The sequence below is a fragment of the Canis lupus genome, chromosome 14, assembly GCF_003254725.2.
Source record: "Canis lupus dingo isolate Sandy chromosome 14, ASM325472v2, whole genome shotgun sequence".
Lineage (NCBI taxonomy): Eukaryota > Metazoa > Chordata > Mammalia > Carnivora > Canidae > Canis > Canis lupus.
In genome coordinates this window covers 60,855,396-60,875,751 of record NC_064256.1, presented here as the reverse complement: position 1 = coordinate 60,875,751, position 20,356 = coordinate 60,855,396, and the positions used below count along the sequence as shown (strand labels likewise).

At 36.5% G+C, this 20,356-nt stretch overlaps 1 protein-coding gene across 6 annotated transcripts in view; it reads left to right on the top strand.

Moving 5' to 3' along the window:
* IQUB (IQ motif and ubiquitin domain containing) overlaps window positions 1–20,356 on the top strand; it is a 50,710-nt gene that overhangs the window by 8,202 nt on the left and 22,152 nt on the right. For all 6 annotated transcript variants that reach the window (XM_035698425.2, XM_049093879.1, XM_049093875.1 and 3 more), the window contains 4 exons: window positions 2,945–3,106; window positions 3,193–3,365; window positions 4,132–4,287; window positions 15,203–15,413. In XM_035698425.2, the coding sequence (XP_035554318.2) occupies window positions 2,945–3,106; window positions 3,193–3,365; window positions 4,132–4,287; window positions 15,203–15,413 (702 nt within the window). The remainder of the gene's footprint in view (window positions 1–2,944; window positions 3,107–3,192; window positions 3,366–4,131; window positions 4,288–15,202; window positions 15,414–20,356) is intronic.

Below are 20,356 nucleotides of genomic sequence, written 5' to 3'. Positions count from 1 at the left end.
CATTTTTATTGAGGATATATATATATATATATATATATATATTTAAATATTTTATTTATTTATTTATGAGAGACAGAGAGAGAAGCAGAGACACAGGCAGAGGGAGAAGCAGGCTCCATGCAGGGCCTGACATGGGACTCATTCCCGGGACCCCGGGGTCACGCCCTGGGCTGAAGGCAGTGCCAAACCACTGAACCACCCGGGCTGCCCCCTATTGAGTATATATTTGTTCTAAATACTTAGCTAAGAACTGAAGATGTAAAGAAACATGAAACAAAATCTTTGTTCTCAAATTGTTTATAGACTAGTCAGAAAGACAATGTGTGCAATAGTTAACACATAATGTGTAAATGTTTTTTAATGGAGATAAGCACAAAACACTCTGAGAACAGAGAGGAAGGAAAGTGGGAGATTCTAAAAAGCTTCATTTAATAAAAGTGATAATACTTGTGCTTAGTCCCAAAGGGGTGAGAAAATCTGGGACTTTGGGGAAGTGATAAGTTTAGAGTGGCTAGAAGTAGATTCTCTGTGAGGAGTGGGAGGCAATGAGGTTGAGAGAAGTAGATGAGGAATGAGAATAAGAAGAGGACTAAAAATGGTTTATCTGTCAGACTTTATACACTAAGGCCAATTCACAATCCTATGATGTTCAAGTTTATTTATATTTTGTGGGCAATACTGAGTAACCCACTTTATTGTAGCCTTATGTCATGAGAGGACTTGGTCTTTGTAACTGTGATAGAGGGAGTGAGAACAACATGGCTAAATAAATGTTTCTGTAGAATATGTCTGCACAGAGGCTAATATTTTAGTTTAAAAAGTTTTGCTCTTAACTTATAAAATGCCACATACAAAAAAGGTTTCCATGGAGATAAGAATACTTTTTTTGTGGGAAAATCCTAAACACTAAAAAGAGGGTAAGCCTTACCTATTAAATTCCTCATCAAATCAAAGAAAACAATAAGTTCGATTTCAAAATTATTTTTAAAAAACTATTATAATGAATGTGCTATAAATTAAGATGCTCATGCATTCAAACAACTGACTATTAAAGCTTGGATAGGGAAATAACACGAAAATTTAAATAATTACTAGTAATAACAATCACGATGGTTAATTTATTAAGACTTACCATGTGCTAGTCCATCTACAAGATATTTTGCGTCATTATCACATTATCATTCAGTCCACACAATAACCCTTTGAGGTAGGTATTTTATTAACTTTTTTTTGGAGGAAGGAAACTAAAGCTTGAGAAAGTTGTACAAATTCACGCAGCTAATGAGTGACAGGATCTGAACTTAAATATAGGTATGACTCCAAAAAGGATATTTGAAACTGCTTGGCATTAACTATAAGATGAAGTTCCAAATTGGAGAAGAAAGAGCACTTTGAGAATGGAGTAACTAGCCAGTGGTATCTGAGACTGTTCTTTGTACTTTATGACCTTAATTCGCTGTATTTTAAGTGGCGGCATCTCCACTGGGTACCGGGCTTACGTGAGCCACGACAGTAAAAGAGCGGATTCTGTGTCAGCTTCCCTCTAACATAGGTGCTTTCTTCTCGTCCGTGAATTGGAGTTCGAATTTGGTGGGACTAAGCCTACTACACAAACCAGAGGAGTGAAGAGGGCTCTGGGCGTCTGTATTAGTTTCCCGTGGCTGTTGTAAAAATTAACCACAAGTTTAGTAACACGTGATTCCTCTTAGAGTCCCGAGTGCCGGCAATTATAGACCAGTTTCACTCAAATGAAGCCAACCTGTGGGCAGGGCTGTTCCTCCTCTGGAGGTCCTGGGGAGAATCTGCTCCTTGTCTTCTCCAGCTTCTAGAGTTGTACACCTTGCATGGCCCCTTCCCCCATCTGTAAAGCAAGCAGCAGAGCATCTTCAAATCTCTCTCTGCTTCTGGTTTATCATCTTCTCCTCTGTAGTCAAATCTCCCTTCCATCCTATCTAAGGGCATTTGGAATAAGTTCTGGGGATTAGGACATGGATATATTCTGGAGCCATGATTCAGCCTATCACAAAGTCCATATAATATTCATGTTAATTTTTTAAGTTAAGAATTTGGGATGTGAAATTGAAACTCAAGGAACTTTGTGCTTTCTTAAACATAGCTAAAGTAGGCTGTGGTATCTGATATTATTTCTAAGAAGGAGGGTAACAAAACCTTTGCTATGTTTAAATTCTTAATTGTAATTTAGGAAGACCATGCATTGGAAGAGTGATATAGATTCTATCAAAACAGCAGCCATTAACATTATGCATAGTTTTTATTCCTTAAAATAGAGAAGTAAAATTTGGGTCAATTTATAGAATAAACCAATAAAAGGAGATAGAACTAAAAAAATACGAAAAATAACATAAAAATAGAGTAATGTACACTTTTTCCAGCACAGACCTGAGGCTTAACCTCACTTTTTCATGAATTTCTTTATATGAGTTTCTGACTATAGGAACAGAAGGGGAAAGATGCAACTCTGAGTTTATGCTTTTCTGTACTGGAGAGAGGAATGGGTATGAAAATAATCAAATTTTCCCTGATAAAGATATGTCCTGTGTTTACATATAACACACTGATTTTTTAGAAAGTCAATGTCTAGAATATGATTTTGCTCATAGAATATGGTTGTTTTTTTTTTTAAATAGTTACGGAGTTTCAGGGTTATTATGTATTTGTATTTCTGATGAGAAATCCTATGAGAGTTGTAGCTTTACTTGTAATGCTGAATTCTTGCATCTTAACTTTTCCCATTGTGGAGTTTTCTGTACTAACATTACAGCAAGGAATGAACATCATCAATATTCTATTCAGTACTTAAACTATATGTGTTTATTATATAATCATCTTTGACATTTTCCATCCCCTTGAAATTAGTATGTGTAGTTATTTCTTTGCCATACTTCTACGAATGCTTCTTCTTCTAATTTCATGTCATTTTTAGGAAGGATTCTTAAAAATAATGAGACTCTACTGCAATATGGAGTTAAGCCACAGGATATTGTACAGGTGGAAATCTTTTCTACAGATCCAGATCTATTTCCAATCAAAAGAATACATGGATTAACTGATGCCTCTCAAATCATAACTGTCAAAGTACAAACTGGTTAGTTATTTGATGTCTTTTAGATAAAGTATTTTAGAGTCCCTTTGTAGGTGAACTTTCATTCAATCTTGGTTTTACCTCCTTAGGCATTGCTCAGTACCAGGAGGTACCTGTTGAGATTATTAAATCTGACTTTCACAAACCATTTCTTGGTGGATTCAGACATAAAATAACAGGAATAGAATATCATAATGCTGGAACACAAACTGTACCTAAAAAGATTCCTGAAAAAGACAATGTATTTTGTAGAGATACCCAGGTAATATTTTTATTTTTCTATGTAGGTTTTTCAAACTGCAAATCAACAAATGTTCTGTGTACCTCTCTAAAATGGAAATTTTCCCCATTTGCAATGATTTGGATGGTGCTAGAGCATATTAGCTAAGCAAAATAAGCCAGTCAGAGAAAGACAAATACCATTCATTCTTTTTAAAAAAAATTTATTTATTTATTCAGAGAGAGAGAGAGGCAGAGACACAGGAGGAGGGAGAAGCAGGCTCCCTGCAGGAAGCCCGACGTGGGACTCGGGATTGGGGTCTCCGGGATCACACCCCAGGCTGCAGGCGGCTAAACCACTGCGCCACCGGGGCTGCCCAATACCATTCATTCTTATGTAGATTTCATTCCTATGTAGAATTTAAGAAACAAAAAAAAGAGAGAGACAGAGAAAGAGGCAAATAAAAAAAACAGACTTAACTATAAAGAACAAATTGACAGTTTGGGAAGGGAGTGAAGGGAATAGGTAAGTAGGTGATTGAGATTACGGAGTACACTTGTCATGATGAGCACCGGGTCATGTATAAAAGTGTTCATTCACTATATTGTACACCTGAAACTAATATTATACTGTATGTTAAATAACTGGAATTCAGATAAAAACTTAAAAAATAAATTAAAATCTTCCAAGGAATTATATGGTAATTCATATAATAACAGAAAATTAAGAACACAGGAAAATGTGCTCTTTACTCACTGATATGTCTATATTGTGGATATTTAAATAAATGTTTATGTTTTTATTTTAGACAGTTTTTCTGAGAAAAAAGCTCCAACAAACTACAAATACAACATCCACACAGATGACTAAAATTGGTGTGTATGTATCAAATATGACTGATAAACTGGTGACACCAGGAAAATATTTTTCAGCAGCAGAATACCATGCTCAAAGATTACAGGCGGTAAGAGAATGTTTATTATGAGTAAATACTAAAAATGAAATAAATAAGCCAGTTGTTCTATGCGTGTCTACTTGTGTTTTCTTAAGCCACACCAGCTTATAAAACAACCCACATGAGTGTTCTTAAAGAAAAAATTATTCATAACACATGTTAAAGATGATAAGGAAGACTTTATTTAAGAGGGGCTAGTACAGTGGAGTTTTGTGGAAGGGAAGAGAGATTGGGTTCAACTCTAAATATAAGGAAAAGTGGGAATTTATAGCCAAGGGGTAGGGTAGGAGTCAATGGTGGAAAATTACTAAAACATCAGGAGTAAGGGGAGAGTAAAGCATTCTAACAGGGTTTTTCACTGAGTGATTAGGCATCATCTGGGGGGGATATGTTTTAAGATGAGGAACCTGATCAAATGAGGGAGGGATTCTCCTTAAGCTTGACTTAGCAGGACTTGGGGAAAATCGAACAATGCGGAGATAATCACAGAAGCCAAGAGTTGAAGCCTAATTGAGAAACTGCTCAGAGGAGCTTAATCAGAGTTTGGTCAAGAAGAGAGTCTTTATCAGTGTGAGTTCTGTTTCACTGGTATTAAAGGCAGGTTTTATCTCCATTTTCCCCTCAGTAAAAGGAACCAGAACGCTAAATGCTCCTAGTCCTTTCCTTATGCTTGCAGAGCCCCAGGGATTTGTGTGTTACCTCTGGCCATTATTAGCTTCATCTTCTCTTTACCTTGGCCTTAATCCTTCATATAGTAGAGTCACCTACGGAGCTTTCCAGAGTAATTGAGAGCAACAGGATACTAAAGTCTGCTTTCTTTGATATATATTAATATATAGCTCCTCCAACTCCTTTATGTTATTGTTTGCATGGTCTTTTTCTATCCTTTTACTTTCAACCTATTTTGAGTCTTAATCTAGAATGTATGTTTTATAGACAGCGTATAATTGGATCTTATCTTTTTATGCAGTCTAATAATCTCTACTTTGTGATTGGAATGTCTAATACATTTATTTTAATGTTATTGATAAGATTGGATGGTATCAAACACTTGCTACTTGTTTTCTCTATGTCAGATGTCTCTCTCATCCTCTTTTTCCTTTACTGTCTTCTTTTATGTTACATAGGTATTTTCTAATGTACCATTTTATTTCTTTTGTTTTTATTCCATTTAAAACTTTTATTTTCAACATAATATATACTTTTTTAAAAAGTATACAATTTAATGATTTATTTTTAATTAATTAATTAATTTATTTACTATAGAAACAGTTACACAACATTTTAGAACATTGTCATCATCCCAGAAAAAATTCCTGGACCCACTAGCAGTCAGTCTCTATTTCCATCCAATGTTTTCTGCCTTGGGAGACCACTAATCCACTTTCTGCCTCTATCAGTTTAACTATTCTGGATATTTCATATACGTGGAATCATACAATATGTAGTTTTTTGTGATTGGCTTTTAAAAATATATATTTTGGGGGATCTCTGGGTGGCTCAGTGGTTTAGCGCCTGCCTTTGGCCCAGGGCGTGATCCTGGAGTCCCGGGATCGAGTCCCATGTCGGGCTCCCAGCATGGAGCCTGCCTCTCCCTCTCCCTCTGCCTGTGCCTCTGCCTCTCTCTATGTCTATCATAAATAAATAAAAATTTTTAAAAAATAATAAATAAAAATAAAAATAAATATTTTTAAACATAGCATAATGTTTTCAAGACTCATCCGTCTTGTGACATGTATTAATACTTCATTCTATTATATTGCAGAATAATATTCCATTGAATATACTCAATTAGGTATAGTATCCATGCCAATGTATATACTGTATTTTGTCTGTTTATGGGCTGATGGACATTTTAATGTGGACATATGTTTTCATTTCTCTTGGGATGTAATTGCTAGATCATATGGTAAGTATAGGTTTAACCATTTTGAAGAACTACCAGACTGTTTTCCAGAGCAGCTGCACCATTTTATGTCCCAGGAGCAGTATATGAGGATTCCAGTATCTTCACATCCTCATCAATACTTGTTATTTCTGTTTTTCATTATAGCTCTCCTAGTGAGTGTGAAGTGTTGTCTCATTGTGGTTTTGATTTCTATACCCTGATGGCTAATGATATTGAATATCTTTTCATGTGCTTAATAGCAACATTTACATTGGTGCAGACATTTTTGATTATGATGACTTGGGGGAGGTGCTACTGTACTTTAATGAGTAGAGGACAAGGATGCTGCCAAACATCCCGTAAGCATAAAAACTCCAGCCCCACTGCAACAGATGATTATCTGGTCCAAAGTATCAACAGTGTCATTGCTGAAATCTGCTTTAGAGAGTCTGTCTCTAGCACAGAAGGTAGCCATTGATGTCTCCACTCAATTTTTTTTTTTTTTTGGTGGTGGTTTTCCTATTTGTAAGTCTGGCTTCCTAAGGGTTGTCCCTGGTTTAGCATAGCATAATGGTTAGGTAGTGACTGATCAGAGGCTGTGTTCAAGTCCCTTGATCTAGTAAAGCTTCCACTTTTGCTAATGGACTCATGTGTGGATTGGAGGATGCATTCAAAGTTCAGACAAGTTGAGTTTCTGTTCATCTTGGCTTTTACTTTCTGCTGGGTTTTCTTGTATTTGTTCTGCACAAGGCCTCACGGTTAGCCTGGGATATTGAAGGGGGGGCCTTTTCTGCTCCCTCCTAGTATGTGTTTACCCTGTACCTGTGTTCCGCCTTCAGGCTACCAGGCATGCTGGGGAGGTTATGGTGGCTCACTACGGCTGTCTCACTTTCCTGATCTCCCTGATTAATTTCTGGCCACTCACCTGGCTGTTGCTTGCTCTGGAAGACCGTTGCAGCTGAGTTGCTGGCCATTTTTTTGTTGTTGTTGTTTCTTTTGTTTCTTTTTGTTTTTTTTTGCATTGAGTTTACTGTTGTTTGTGACATTGCTCAGGGAATATGGAGTTTTTTCCTTGCCTCACTTTAAATCAATTTAGTGGCCTGAAAGTAGACACAGATGAAGCCAGGGATTAGGGGAAGGAGGCTATGAGAGCAGCCCTAAGTTGAAATGCCACAGACTGTCAGTGTTCCTACTTGAAGTTTAGTAATTTTTTTTCAATAAACATTTATTTGATGTGTGGCTTTGGTCAATTTCCAGAATCCTGAAATGGCTATTTTTTAAATACAATTTTGTCCAGTTTTATCATTCTGGGCAGAGTATTTGCTGAGACTTTGACTTTTCTGATCTGGTAGTCCTGTCCCCAGGCCCAGATAGAATTTTCAAGGACTTATTTTGACAGGACATGATAGGATTTTTACAATTGGAATAAGATTTACAGGCATTCCCTGTCCATTTCGTGTGTGGTGCTTGGAAAGTCAGCTGAACACCGCAGCTAGTGCAGGTGTTAAGGGTCTGGAGGAGGTAGGCTGGGCTGGTACTTTGGAGGTCAAGGAGCCCAAGAACACGAAGGCTTCCCTCCATGCCCCAGTTCATTTGTTATGAGATCACGCATATAACAACTACCGTACTTTCACCACCTGCAAGATCACTCTTAGCAGCCCTGTGCTTTGACTTGATTGTGTCCTGAGGAACCTGCCTCTGTGAGGAAGCCAGAGAAACCACAACCCATACAACAGGACTCATTAACTTGAAGGAGGGGAAACCAACCAGGACAATTTGCTTGGCTTTTATTAAGGGTGAAGTTGAAACAGAAATTTGATAAAAAGTAATGCTCTCATATTATTGGACTGGCTGGCGTATTTCCTCTCATTTTCCCACATGTATAGAGCACAATTGAGAGCATGCCATGTGTCAAATTGTGTGTCTTGAATTCTTTACTGAATAGCTTCTGGATTGGGTTAAGCTTAAAGAATACCTACTTAGTTTCTTCCTACCCGAAGGTGCTCAACTGAATTGCGTAGTTTTAACACTTGGCAGTTGAAATGGAAAAGACCATTTATTAGTGAAGAAAGAAATAGTGCTGACTAGCAATCCTCCTTCTTCCATGCTGGGTGTTTCTGGCTGATTCAGACTCAGTGTTAAGGGTCCTCTTGGATTATGACTCAGCTTTGCTGGGTCTCTAGCTCAGGGCATCATTTGAACAGAAGCAGCCCTTGATGATGACAAAGACTCAAGCCTTTTAGGCTAGTGCAACACAAATACAAGTGTATGAAAAGTTACAGAATCTGTGCCAGACTATGTCAATGCAGTGCTTCTCTCATTGAAAAGTTTTCCTGTGAGAAAAAAAGTAACCAGATTAAATAATGTGCTTCATTTTCATTGTGGTGCAGGGTTCCTGAGGACAGTTGTATCCTGTTAAAAAGGTAAGAAGCAGTCTACGGGCCAGCAGTAGAATCGTAGGCCATTTATGAGTACCACTGTGAGAATTTAGTTTTTTAAAAAGATTTTATTTATTTGAGAGACAGCACGAGCAGAAGAACAGGAGGAGAGGGAGAAGCAGACTCCCCGCCAAGCAGGGAGCCCAACATGGGGCTCCATCTAAAGATCCCAGGATCAGGACCTGAGCAGAAGGCAGATGCTTAGCTGACTGAGCGAGCCACCCAGGCACCCCACCACTATGAGACTTTTAGACAGATTCCTCCGCACTCGATGTCTCTCTAGTGGTGATGGCTGTTAAATCAGAAGATGTCCATTGCTCTTTTACTACTTTCTTTTTGAGACTCTGAAGAAGCATCTGATTATTAGGGCCAAAGTTTGACTAATATTCAAGATACTAAAATTCTTTGAATTACTGTCTTTCCAACTCAAAATTGTCCAGTACACCATATATTTCATGTTATTTATTTTTTTCAAAATTAAACAATTTTTATTGGGCTATAATTGATACATAACAGTATTTTTTTTTTCAGGAATACAATTTGATATTTGTAGTACATGTGAAATGATCATCACAGTAAATCTAGTTACCATCTGTTCCCATACAAGGTTAACTTTTAGGATTTATTCTCATGACAACTTACAGGCATGCTTCATAATATTATTAACTATAGTCACCATGCTGCACGTTACATACCCAACACTTATTTATTTTATAACTGGAAGTTTTTACCTCATTCATTTCACCTGTGCCCTAACCTTCTTCCCCTCCGGCAACCACCATTCTGTTCTTGACATCTATGATTTTTGTTTGCTCATTTGCTTTGTTTTTAGATTGCACATATTAACTGAAATCATATGGTATTTGTCTTTGACTTATTTTACTTATCAAAATTCCCTATAAGGTCCATCTATATTTTTATAAATGGCAAGATTTCATTCTTTATTATGGCTGAGTAGTATTCCATTGTGTGTATAGATATATTTCTAGATGTATAGATGTATATCTCACATCCTTTTTATCCATTCATCCACCAATAGACACTTAGGTTGTTTCCATAGTTTGGCTATTCTAAATAATGTTGCACTGAACATAGGGGTTCATGTATCTTTTTGAATTAGTGTTTCTTTCTTTCTTTTTCTTTTTTTTTTTTTTTTTGGCTAAATACCCAGAGGTGGGGTTGCTGGGTCAAATGGTAGTTTTGAAAAACAAAAACAAAAACAAAAACAAAACAAATGGTAGTTTTGTTTTTAATTTTTTGAGAAACCTCTATACTGTTTTCCATTGTGACTGTACCAATTTACATTCTCACTACAGGGCACAAGGGTTCCCTTTCCTCCACATTCTCGTCAACACTTGTTATTTCTTATCTTCTTGATAATAGCCATTCTAACAGGTGTGAGGTGATATCTTACTGTAGTTTTGATTTGCATTTTCTAGATGATGAGTGATGTTCAGCATCTTGTCATGTGTCTGTTGGCCATCTATATGCATCTGGGGAAATGTCTATTTGAATCCTCTGTCCATTTTTAAATTAGATTGTTTTCTTGCTTTTGAGTTTTAGGAGTTGTTTATATATTTTGGATATTAACTGCTTCTCAGATATATGATTGCAAATATTTTCTCCCATTCAGGAGGTTGTCTTTTCATTTTGTTGATGGTTTCCTTTGCTGTGCAGAAGCTTTTTATTTTTTTTTATTTCTTATTTTTTTTATTTTTATTTTTATTTTTTGCAGAAGCTTTTTAGTTTGATATAGTCCCACTTGTTTATTTTTGGTTTTGTTACCTTTGCATTTAGAGTCAGATTAAAAAAAAAATCATTGCCAAGACTGATGTCAAGTAGCTTACCACCTATGTTTCCTCCTAGGAGTTTTGTTTGTTTTGGGTCTTACATTCAAGTCTTTAATCCATTTTGAGTTAATTTGTGTGTGTGGTATGAGATAATACCTAGTTTCATTCTTTTGCATTTCAGTTTTCCCCATTGTATATTCTTGCCTTCTCTGTCATAAATTAATTGACCATATATGTATGGGTTTATTTCTGGTTCTCTATTCTGTCCATTGATCTATATGTCTGTTTTTATGCCAATAGCATACTGTTTTGATTACTCTAGATTTGTAATGTAGTTTGAAATCAGGGAGCATGGTACCTCCAGCTTTGTCCCTTTGGTAACAAAGTTAAGAGGGATGTGGAATGTCTCTTTGAAATTTAGCATGTTGGTTGTAAATCAAGGCTGCTTTTCTCTATCAACGTGACATACGTCCCCCTTGCAAGAATGGTATGTTTCATTCTTAGTTATCTAATTTGAAATAACAAAGTTTCTGGTAGATTATGATTTTAGAGAACTAGATTTCTCAGTAAGTAAGAAAATAGTAGTGACTCCAAGGAGGGGATTGTCAGGATATTTTATAGCTGCAGAATGTCCTTGAAAGAAATATTGTTTCCCATTAACTTCATAACTGACTTTATTAGGGCCTGTTATTCCATCCTGATAGGTTTTTATGTTCTCAGTCCAAACTAATTTTTGCTTTTTTACCGTACAGGGTTTGGATGGTGGCTCTGTGATGTCATATAATTTTTTAATAAGGAAGTAGGGAAAATGGATTAGGTGAGGAGGTGGAAATCTCTACAACACTTTCCAAACTCCAATACAATGATTTTAGAGGAATAAAAAAATATACAGGAACAAAGAATACATGAGAAAAGAGAAGAGTAAATGCCAGTCTATTATTTTAAAGTTGTAAAGAAGACAAGAGAAATGTTAGCTTGATTTACTTAAACTGAGGAAGCGGAAATCTAAATGCCTGCCAAGGGGGATGGCATCAGGAACCAAATAGATTTGCCCCATGGAATCCTGGAACATGAATAGGAGGTTCAGAGGGGGTTGAAGTGGGATGTGAGGTGTAAACAGAGTGATTGATTAAAAGCCAGTATAAGGAGTAAATTTCCATTTAATAAGTTCTTCTTTTGCTCACTGATCCCTTTCTACTTGTATTATATTTATTTTATTCTTGGGCTTTTTATAAACATTTTATTTATTCAGAGGGACAGAAGAAGAGAGAGAGAGAGAGACAGCATGAGTGGAGGGAGGGGCACAGGGAGAGGGAGAGAGAGAATCTTAAGCAGACTCTGTGTGAAGCACTGAGCCCAATGCAAGGTTTGATCCCAGGATCCCGAGATCACAACCTGAGTGGAAATCAAGAGTTGGTTGCTCAACCAGCTGTGCCACCCAGGCACCCCTCTTGAGCTTCTTGATTTCAGTACTTAGTACTTACTTTAAATCTTTTTTGTTTTAACAAGGTTGTATTATGTATGACTATTGATATTTTTGTACTCATTCCTACCATCTCATTTTGGTTTTTATTTGTTCTTCATATCTTGTTTATTTATTCTTTTACTAACCTTTCTTTATCTTTGTTAGTTTGACTAAACTTTTTCTTTCTTTTTTTGTTCTTTCATAATCCAGAAGCAGGTACTATATTTCTCTTTTTCTAATGGTGCCTCATAAAAAGTTTTAAATTTTTTTTATTTCCTAATTTTTTTAATACCTAAAGCATATTTATTCAGGTTCTGTCTTTTCCATGAATAAATCAAGGACTTTAGCAGGCTTTTCTGTTTTTCATTTCTTTGTCCTCCTCCCTCATTCCTCCTATCCAGTGATGATCTGCAGTTACAATTATATATATATAATTTGCTATATACTTATCATTTTCTACATAATTATAACTGCTTACTGTTATATGTGTTTATATTGATATATATGTTTTTTTTACAAATAAGATATATTTAGCTTGATAACTCTCTTGGAAATTTTTGCTCAATCTTTAAATTTTTCCCTTTTAACTTTTTTAATAAAGATTTTATTTATTTATTCATGAGAGACAGAGAGAGGCAGAGACACAGGCCGAGGGAGAAGCAGGCTCCACGGAAGGAGCCTGATGCAGGACTCGATCCCTGATTCCGGAATCAGGCCCTGAGCCAAAGGCAGATGCTCAACTGCTGAGCCACCCAGGCATCCCTTAACTTATTTTTCTTGCTAGAATACATTGTCTAATAATTCTTTTAGAGATTATGCATGGGAGATAAACTATCTTAGTCCTGTTGAATCAACCTCATTCTTGAAGTTTAATTTGAGTGTGTGTAGACAGATTTAAACTTATTTTCAAAATTATTTTTCTTTATAACTTTGAAGCTCTATTTGTTTAAAAGTCTGATGCCAATTTCTCATTTCTTTGTTTTCTCTTTCTGGAAGCTTTTAGGATTTTTACTTTACCCTTAGTAATCTTATTGTGATATGCTTGGGATTTGTTCATGAACCCTTTCTGAGTGCTCATGTCTTTCTTTAGTTTGAGGACATGCTCTTTTATTATATTTTGAATAATTTCTCTAACCAATTTTCTTCATTCTGTTTAGAAATTATATCAGACATATTTTGGAATGTCTGCATTTATCTTCCATGTCTCTTAATTTTCTTTCATTCATTCTCATTTTTATGACTTTTTACTCTTCATTCTAAAAGACTTTCTCACCTAAGTTTCTTGCTTACTAATTTCCTCTTAGGCTCTGCACATTCATGCAGGTCATTTTATAGTCAACTACTTGCTGTCCACCAATATCTATTCTTCTCGTTGTGATAAAGCTTTAGCTGGACACCTGGCTGCCCCATTGCAGACTACGTTTCAAAATCTCTTTCGTATATTGGTAATGCCAAATAACTAAGGCCTGAAAATGAAATGTAAAGGGAAATGATGTATGCCACTTTTTAAAGTCACTGGGTTGCAATTCTTTTGTCTTTTTTCTCCCTGTCTACTTTTCAGAAGATGATGAGAAATAGATCAGCCACTAGAGCAGAAGAGTGGGAAGCCATTTGTTGAATATAATAGAGCTTCCTACCAGCCCTAAACTGCTTGCTAATCCCTGGATTATGATGTAAAAGGGTAAAGCTTACATTATTATTTAAAAGACTGTGATTTGGTGTCATTATTTAATAAGTTTAACAAGTTTAATAGCACCCAAGTTAAATGCATTCTAATTGATTTTTTAAAATCAAAAAATTGTTTTTTAAATAGTGATTCAATATCCTTTTTTTTCCCTCCATCTGAAAATGTTAATTCTAGTCTGGTCTTGGCTTTTGTTTTGTTTTGTTTTACTCTAGTACAGTGGTTCTAAACTTTAGCAGACATCAGAAACTTGTAAGATACAGAATCTGTGCCCCACCCAGGATTTCTGATTCAGTAACTCTGGGGTGGAGCTTGAAAATTTGCATTTCTAACAGTTCTCCAGATGATACTAATAGTGCTGAGTTGACCATCACTCTTTGAGAACCACTATTCTAGTAATTCTGTTTCACACAAAAGTAAACTTTTCTTTGTTGAATGAGGAGCCTTATATTTTGTGGGCTCTTCCCAAATGTTTGGTTATTCTTGGGTGTGTAGGCAGGGTATTGAGATCCCTGATGTCCAGTGTGCTACCCATATTTATTTACTATAGCCTTACGGCAGTGGTTTTAGGAATGGCCAAGCCTTGATTCTGAAAGAGAGCTAGTTTTCTGAAGAAGGAGCTTCTATTCATCCAGGGGGTTGCCCGGGACACTAACTGTTCTTGCCCAGAGGCAAATACTTCTGTTACTGTTTACCTGAATTGTTTTAGAGATGTCTGTCCCTTTTGTATTTCTCACAGGATGCACTGGTTTGGGGCTTGAAGCAGTCTCACAGACCCTTGTGTGTTTTCTAGCTTACCTTTCCCATGCAGGATAGGCATAGATTCCTTCTCCAATATATTCTTCCTGCCTCCTTTCTTGAGGGAATTCTTCATAGTGTCTGTTCTTTGGAGGACTCCTTTAGTATGATCCAGTGTCATTATTGATTTCTGCTTATATGATTTTATATAATTACCAGGGATTAGGATACAGTACAGAGATGTGTCCGTGTATTCCCTGTCCTCAGTTTTGATCTAGCCTCTCCATATTTTAATTTATTTTTGTGTTTAGTAAATAAAAATGTAAACTCAGCTACATTGCAAGTTTCTTGAGGACCTAATACTATACTATAACCTCAGACATATTTATATTTCTCACAACTTAATACATACTTGTCTGCTTGAGTCTCTCTTTTATCCAGCCTGCCTTTGATGGTTTCTACATATAACCTATCTACTTTGTGTTTAGATAATGAAAGTTTTAAATGTGAGCCTAAGCTAATGATGGTTAAAGACAGTATTCATAACAATAATATATTTATTGAGGATTTGTAAGGGTGAAGCTAAACTTTATATGCAAAATAAACCAAAATCAAAAAACAAATGAGTAACAGAGGCAAAATCTAGACTAAATTTTACTCCAGAGACTATGCTTTTAAGCATTGTACCTACTGCCTCCTAGGAAGGCATATTTGCTAGATTTCAAAGTCAAATTGCTGATGTGCATTATCCACAGCTTATATGTTCTAATGGGTTTGAGAATCTCTGGCATAGAGCTAAACCTAGACTCGGTACTTTACAGAAGTTACTACATTGGAATAGAAATAATCACCATTGCTTTTTGTTATTATCTGATATGGTTGATGATAAACACTTTTGATTTCCTTTTAATTGAACTATAGGTAATAGTGTTACAGACTTACTATAGACAATGGCATGCTAAAGTCGTAGTAAAGGATTTAAAAAGACAGAAAATGTTAAGGTTGAAGTGGGAAGCAGAGGAAGAACTAAGAAAGATAAGAGAAAAAGAAGAATGGATTAAATTGGACTATTACCGGAGGCATAATCCTCAAACAAAAGAAGATTTTGAAGTTCTTTATAATGCACTGGAACGTAAGTTTGAAACAGCCTTTGTGTACAATAATAATTTTATAATTTTTCACTAGTAGAAAAAAACAGGTTTACTAAAGACAAAAGGAAGATATTTCAGGATGATGTCATTTTGGATTAGAGAATTTAAAGAGATGAATAATGTTTTATATTCGGGACAGGAATTAAGGCAGGAATGAAATTGGGAATGCCTTTATATTAACAATGGATAAATAAAATGTGCATACTGCTCTGTAAATTCTGTGGTTTTAGTGTGTTATCTCATTTGATCATCCCTGTGAGGTAAAAAGAAAAAGTATTGTCCAATCTGGGTCTCTGATGGTCTTGGGAAATTGTGAATTCAGAGTTGAACCATTTGGAATCCCTCAGTTCAGCATCCTGTCTCTGATTCTGCTCTTTAGAGAGGGTACGGGTAATATCTTTTAATTACCACCCATTAATGATCAATATAAATGTACATTCTTGACGCAAGTGACTTTTATGCTTTGTTTCTTCCACGAGATGTGTGCTAGTCATTGGCACAATTAAAAGCTTCAGTTACTTGACCGATCAAGCACTCCCTACTCAGGGCAGTAGATAACACTTTTCTTGCAGCCTTTTCCCATTGCCCCCTTCCAATCTCAGCTTAAATGTCACTTACTCAGAGGCTTCTGTGACTAACAGGAGAACTTGGATTCTCCCCAAAGTTTTCATTTATGTCATCACCATAATTTGTAATACATCTTTTTAATATTAATTTTCCCCACTGGACTGTAAGCTCCATGACACAATAACTTTTTCTTTTTTTGGATGATCTCTCTTTTTCTGTGCTCAGCTTACATGCTCAACAAATACTGATAGAATGAATGATTGTCGATGAAGTGGAAACCCAAAGATGTTGTAATGCAGCATCTCTAGCTTGAGTAACAGAACATATCATTGAATATAATTTTAGGTGTCCGATACTGGGTCTGTTTATATAGCTATACGGTAACATGCTATTTACCAAAAGATGATTCAGTCAAACACTAGGTCTAACAAGCAATACTAATAAATTTATCTCTTTGTAACATGCAAAATCGAGTGGCTTTAGGAATGTGGCACAGCTGGAGGTGACAGCCCGCTCCCTTGGCTTTGCCTCCACTTTCTCCTAGTTGTTGGCCTCTGCAGATACTTTGTTTTACTTTAAACTTCACTTCTATTTTCATTTTCTCTCAGATGAAAACAAAATTTGTTTCTAAGTGTGAAGAGTTAGAACTGTTGGCAAGGTGTCTATGTTATGTCTGTTATAGCCGAACTCTACTCAGATAATATTTCAAATTCACATATGAACAAACTAAAGGGTATTGTTACTTTGTTCGGTTGACAGGTAGTTGTGCAAAACAACAGAAAGTTTGCTGAATGAGGTCCCACCTTTCCTACTTATTGGTGGCTGTTAACTTGGACAAGTCACTCACTTCTAAGCTCCAGGTTCTTCATCTACAAAAAGACTTAATGATCTCTGGCACATTTACCTCACAGGACTTTATAAAAAGAAAATAAGTACTGCATTTATGAAAGTACTTTTTTATAAGTTTTTTTTAAAAGATTTTATTTATTTATTCATGAGAGACACTGGGAGAGAGGCAGAGATACAGGCAGAGGGAGAAGCAGGCTCCATGCAGGGAGCCCGTTGTGGGACTCGATCCCGGGACCTGGGGCCACAACCTGAGCCGAAGGCAGACGCTCAACCACCAAGCCCCCCGGGCGCCCCTATGAATGTACTTTATTTATTTTTTTGAATGTACTTTAAAAGTGCAAAGACTTGTGCATATATGTTACTGTTTATGTGATAAATAATTTTATACAGATTTTCTATATTAAAATAGAACACACATAGTTTGTATAGACATGATTTATGTGGAAGAAAATGAAACTTCTTACATAAAAGAAGCATTTTTTAAGTTTTCTTCCAGCCCTAAAATTCTAAATTAAAACTTTATTTTAGAATAATAATTTTTAGGTTGTTTTGTTGTAGTCTTTAAAACTGCTGCCCTCCTTTGGCTCATGGTGACAATTGCATAGTTTGAATTCTAACTCCTAACAGGAAGTTTAGCTTTTCCTCTGGGTTCTGTCCCTCAGTAATAAAGGCAAAATATATCACTTTAGGAAAATGAATTTAACTATGTAAGATAATATAATGTATCAAAGTCAAAGCCGTTTCCAGGAACACTATTTTATTTTCATGTGTTTTTTTTTTTTCCTTTCCTTATGAGAGCAGTATGTTGAAGGTGACTCCTTCCATTGATCCGAATTGTCACTCTCACTTAGATTCAGCGTAGGAGTCATGGTCTTTAGGAAACTTCTCTTGACAGCACGAATTGGGCCCAGAGCCTCTTTTTCTTGTCTTTGATTCTCTGTAAACATTGCTTCTTGTGATCCCGGGTGGCTCAGTGGGTTAGCGCCTGCCTTGGGCCCAGGTCGTGACCCGGGTCCCGGGATCGAGTCCCACGTCGGGCTCCCCGCAGGGAGCCTGCTTCTCCCTCTGCCTGTGTCTCTGCCTCTCTCTCTGTGTGTCTCATGGATAAATAAATAAAATCTTTAAAAAGAAACATTACTTCTTTAACTGTCTACATTTGTGCCAAGGATCCCTGATAAGAGCCCTGCTCATTATATCTAGTGAGTATCTGTTGAATTGAATCTGCTAACCCTCTGCCTTGTTTTGACTTGTGCTGATGGCAGCTTCTGACTCTTCTCTAATTATTACTTCGTGATCTCAAGGGAGTCCACTGTCATAATCTGGCTCTGGGGATTCGGCCCGAATCTTCCTTGGTTCTCTCCATTCAGGCTTTCAGTCCATGAACGAGAATTTTAAAAAGCATATGCATATAAACTATAGTGGTGGACAAAATCTTGTATGTTCTGCTCTTTCTCTTTTGGAAATTGCAAGTTTATATCTCAGAAATTTTAGAATGTATATAGACTTTAGGACTAGTGCTATCCTTTCATTTTATAGTTGAACTTCAGACCCTGGAAATTGGATGATTTGTCCAAGAAGATAAGTTAAGGAGACAGAATAAATATATTCTTTCAAATGCACTAATCCCTTTTAAGATCTTTTTCTTTAAAAATATTGGTGGCTATTGACATCTGTAATGGGCTGATGGCTCCTCCAAAATTCATATATTGAAGTCCTAACCCCAGTATCTCAAAATATGACTGAGTTTGGAGACAGGACCTGTGAAAAAGTAATTCAGAAAAAAAATAAGGTCCTACGTATGAGCCCTAACCGACATAGCTGATGTCCTTAGAAGGAGAGGAGATTAGGACACATACACACAGAAGGTCACGTAAAGACCCTGGAGGATGGTGGCCCTTTAGGCACCGGGAGAGAGGCCCTCAGAAGAACCTGACCCTGCCATCACCTTCATCTGGAACTTCTCTCTTCCAGAAGTGTGAGGAAATAGATTCCTGTTGTTTAAGCCTCCCAGTCTGTGGCACTTTGTCATGGCAGTCCTAGAAAACTAATTCAGTATTCCAGGGTTTTGTTGGTTTTTTATTAACATCATCCATGTTTTATGAAAGGGGGCAGAGTCTCTTGTTTTCTTCAATGTCTTTTCTGTATAGGCCTGGAAAGTGTTAATTCAGATAAAAAATAAGTTTTGTCCTTCTACTCCTGATTCCTGTGTGTTTCCATTCCTTATCCATAGTTGGAACATGGTATTTCTCCGATACCGCATTCCATTCCTTACCATAGATTTACAGGGAGGTTGTTCATCTAATGGAGAATTTTATTAGAATTGAAGCCCATTGTTTTCATTTCTAATTAGCTTTGCTGGATTTTTCCCTTTTTAAAAACCATGCTAATAACTTAAGCAAAATGTAAAGTCTGAATATACATGAATATAAGTGAATTTGAGTGCATATATCTCCAGATTCACCCAGGACTTAAGTATTAATCTAGGAGAGCAGTATATTGCTATTTGAGTTTGGCAGGATAGCTTAAGTAATATCCTAGTGGCCTAAATTTATTACTGGTCCCAAAGGTTTCTAATGTAAAACTGGAAGTAAAATAGGTTTACTTACTTATATCATTCAATTTTTATTTGCTTTCTGGGAACATCTATATAATCCCATGAGATAAATATTCTCAGTTATTATTTCCAGAAGCAAGCAATTTTTCTCTTCTTTCATATAGTGCCTTTGGATATGTGGATTTTGTCCAATTTTTAAAAGTTCTTTGGGTTGATAAAACTAAAGGATGAACTCATCAATCATAGATTTCCTGGACTTTCATAACATAATTTAGCCCTTAAATTTACAACCCCTTTGCTGGAGACAATTTAGCTTTTAAATTTAAAAATCTTCTTTTCGAATAGACCAAGCTGTACAGTGCCTGAATAATGTATTCCCGGTAAGGGACAGAGTGGATTCTTGTAAAGAATATCACTGACCTGTCCTTGGCCTGATCAAGATGATTTCAAATTGATTCAAGTTGAGAGGAGGGAGAAGTAGTTTGATAAAACTGTAAAACTAAATATCATAAAAGTCAGTGGTTATAGCAGAAGAAGGCCAGAAACAACAGAGAGAACACGAGCAAGGGGAAAGGGCGGAAGGAGAGGGAGAGAGAGAATCTCAAGCTGACTTCCCACTGAGCGTGGAGCCCCACACAGGGCTGGATCGCAGGACCCTGAGATCGTGAACTGAGCTGAAATCAAGAGTCAGCCACTCAACTGACTGAGCCACCCAGGTGCCCCTAAAATAAATATTATTAATTTTTAAAGATTTTATTTATTTATTCATGAGAGATATTGAGAGAGATGCAGAGACATAGGCAGAGGGAGAAGCAGGCTCCCTGCCAGGGAGCCTGATGCAGGACTCAATTCTAGGACCCCGGGATCAAGACCTAGGCCAAAGGCAGACAGAGCCATTCAGGCGCCCCTAATCATTATTTTTAAAACTAAGAAATCTGAGTCATCTGATGGAGG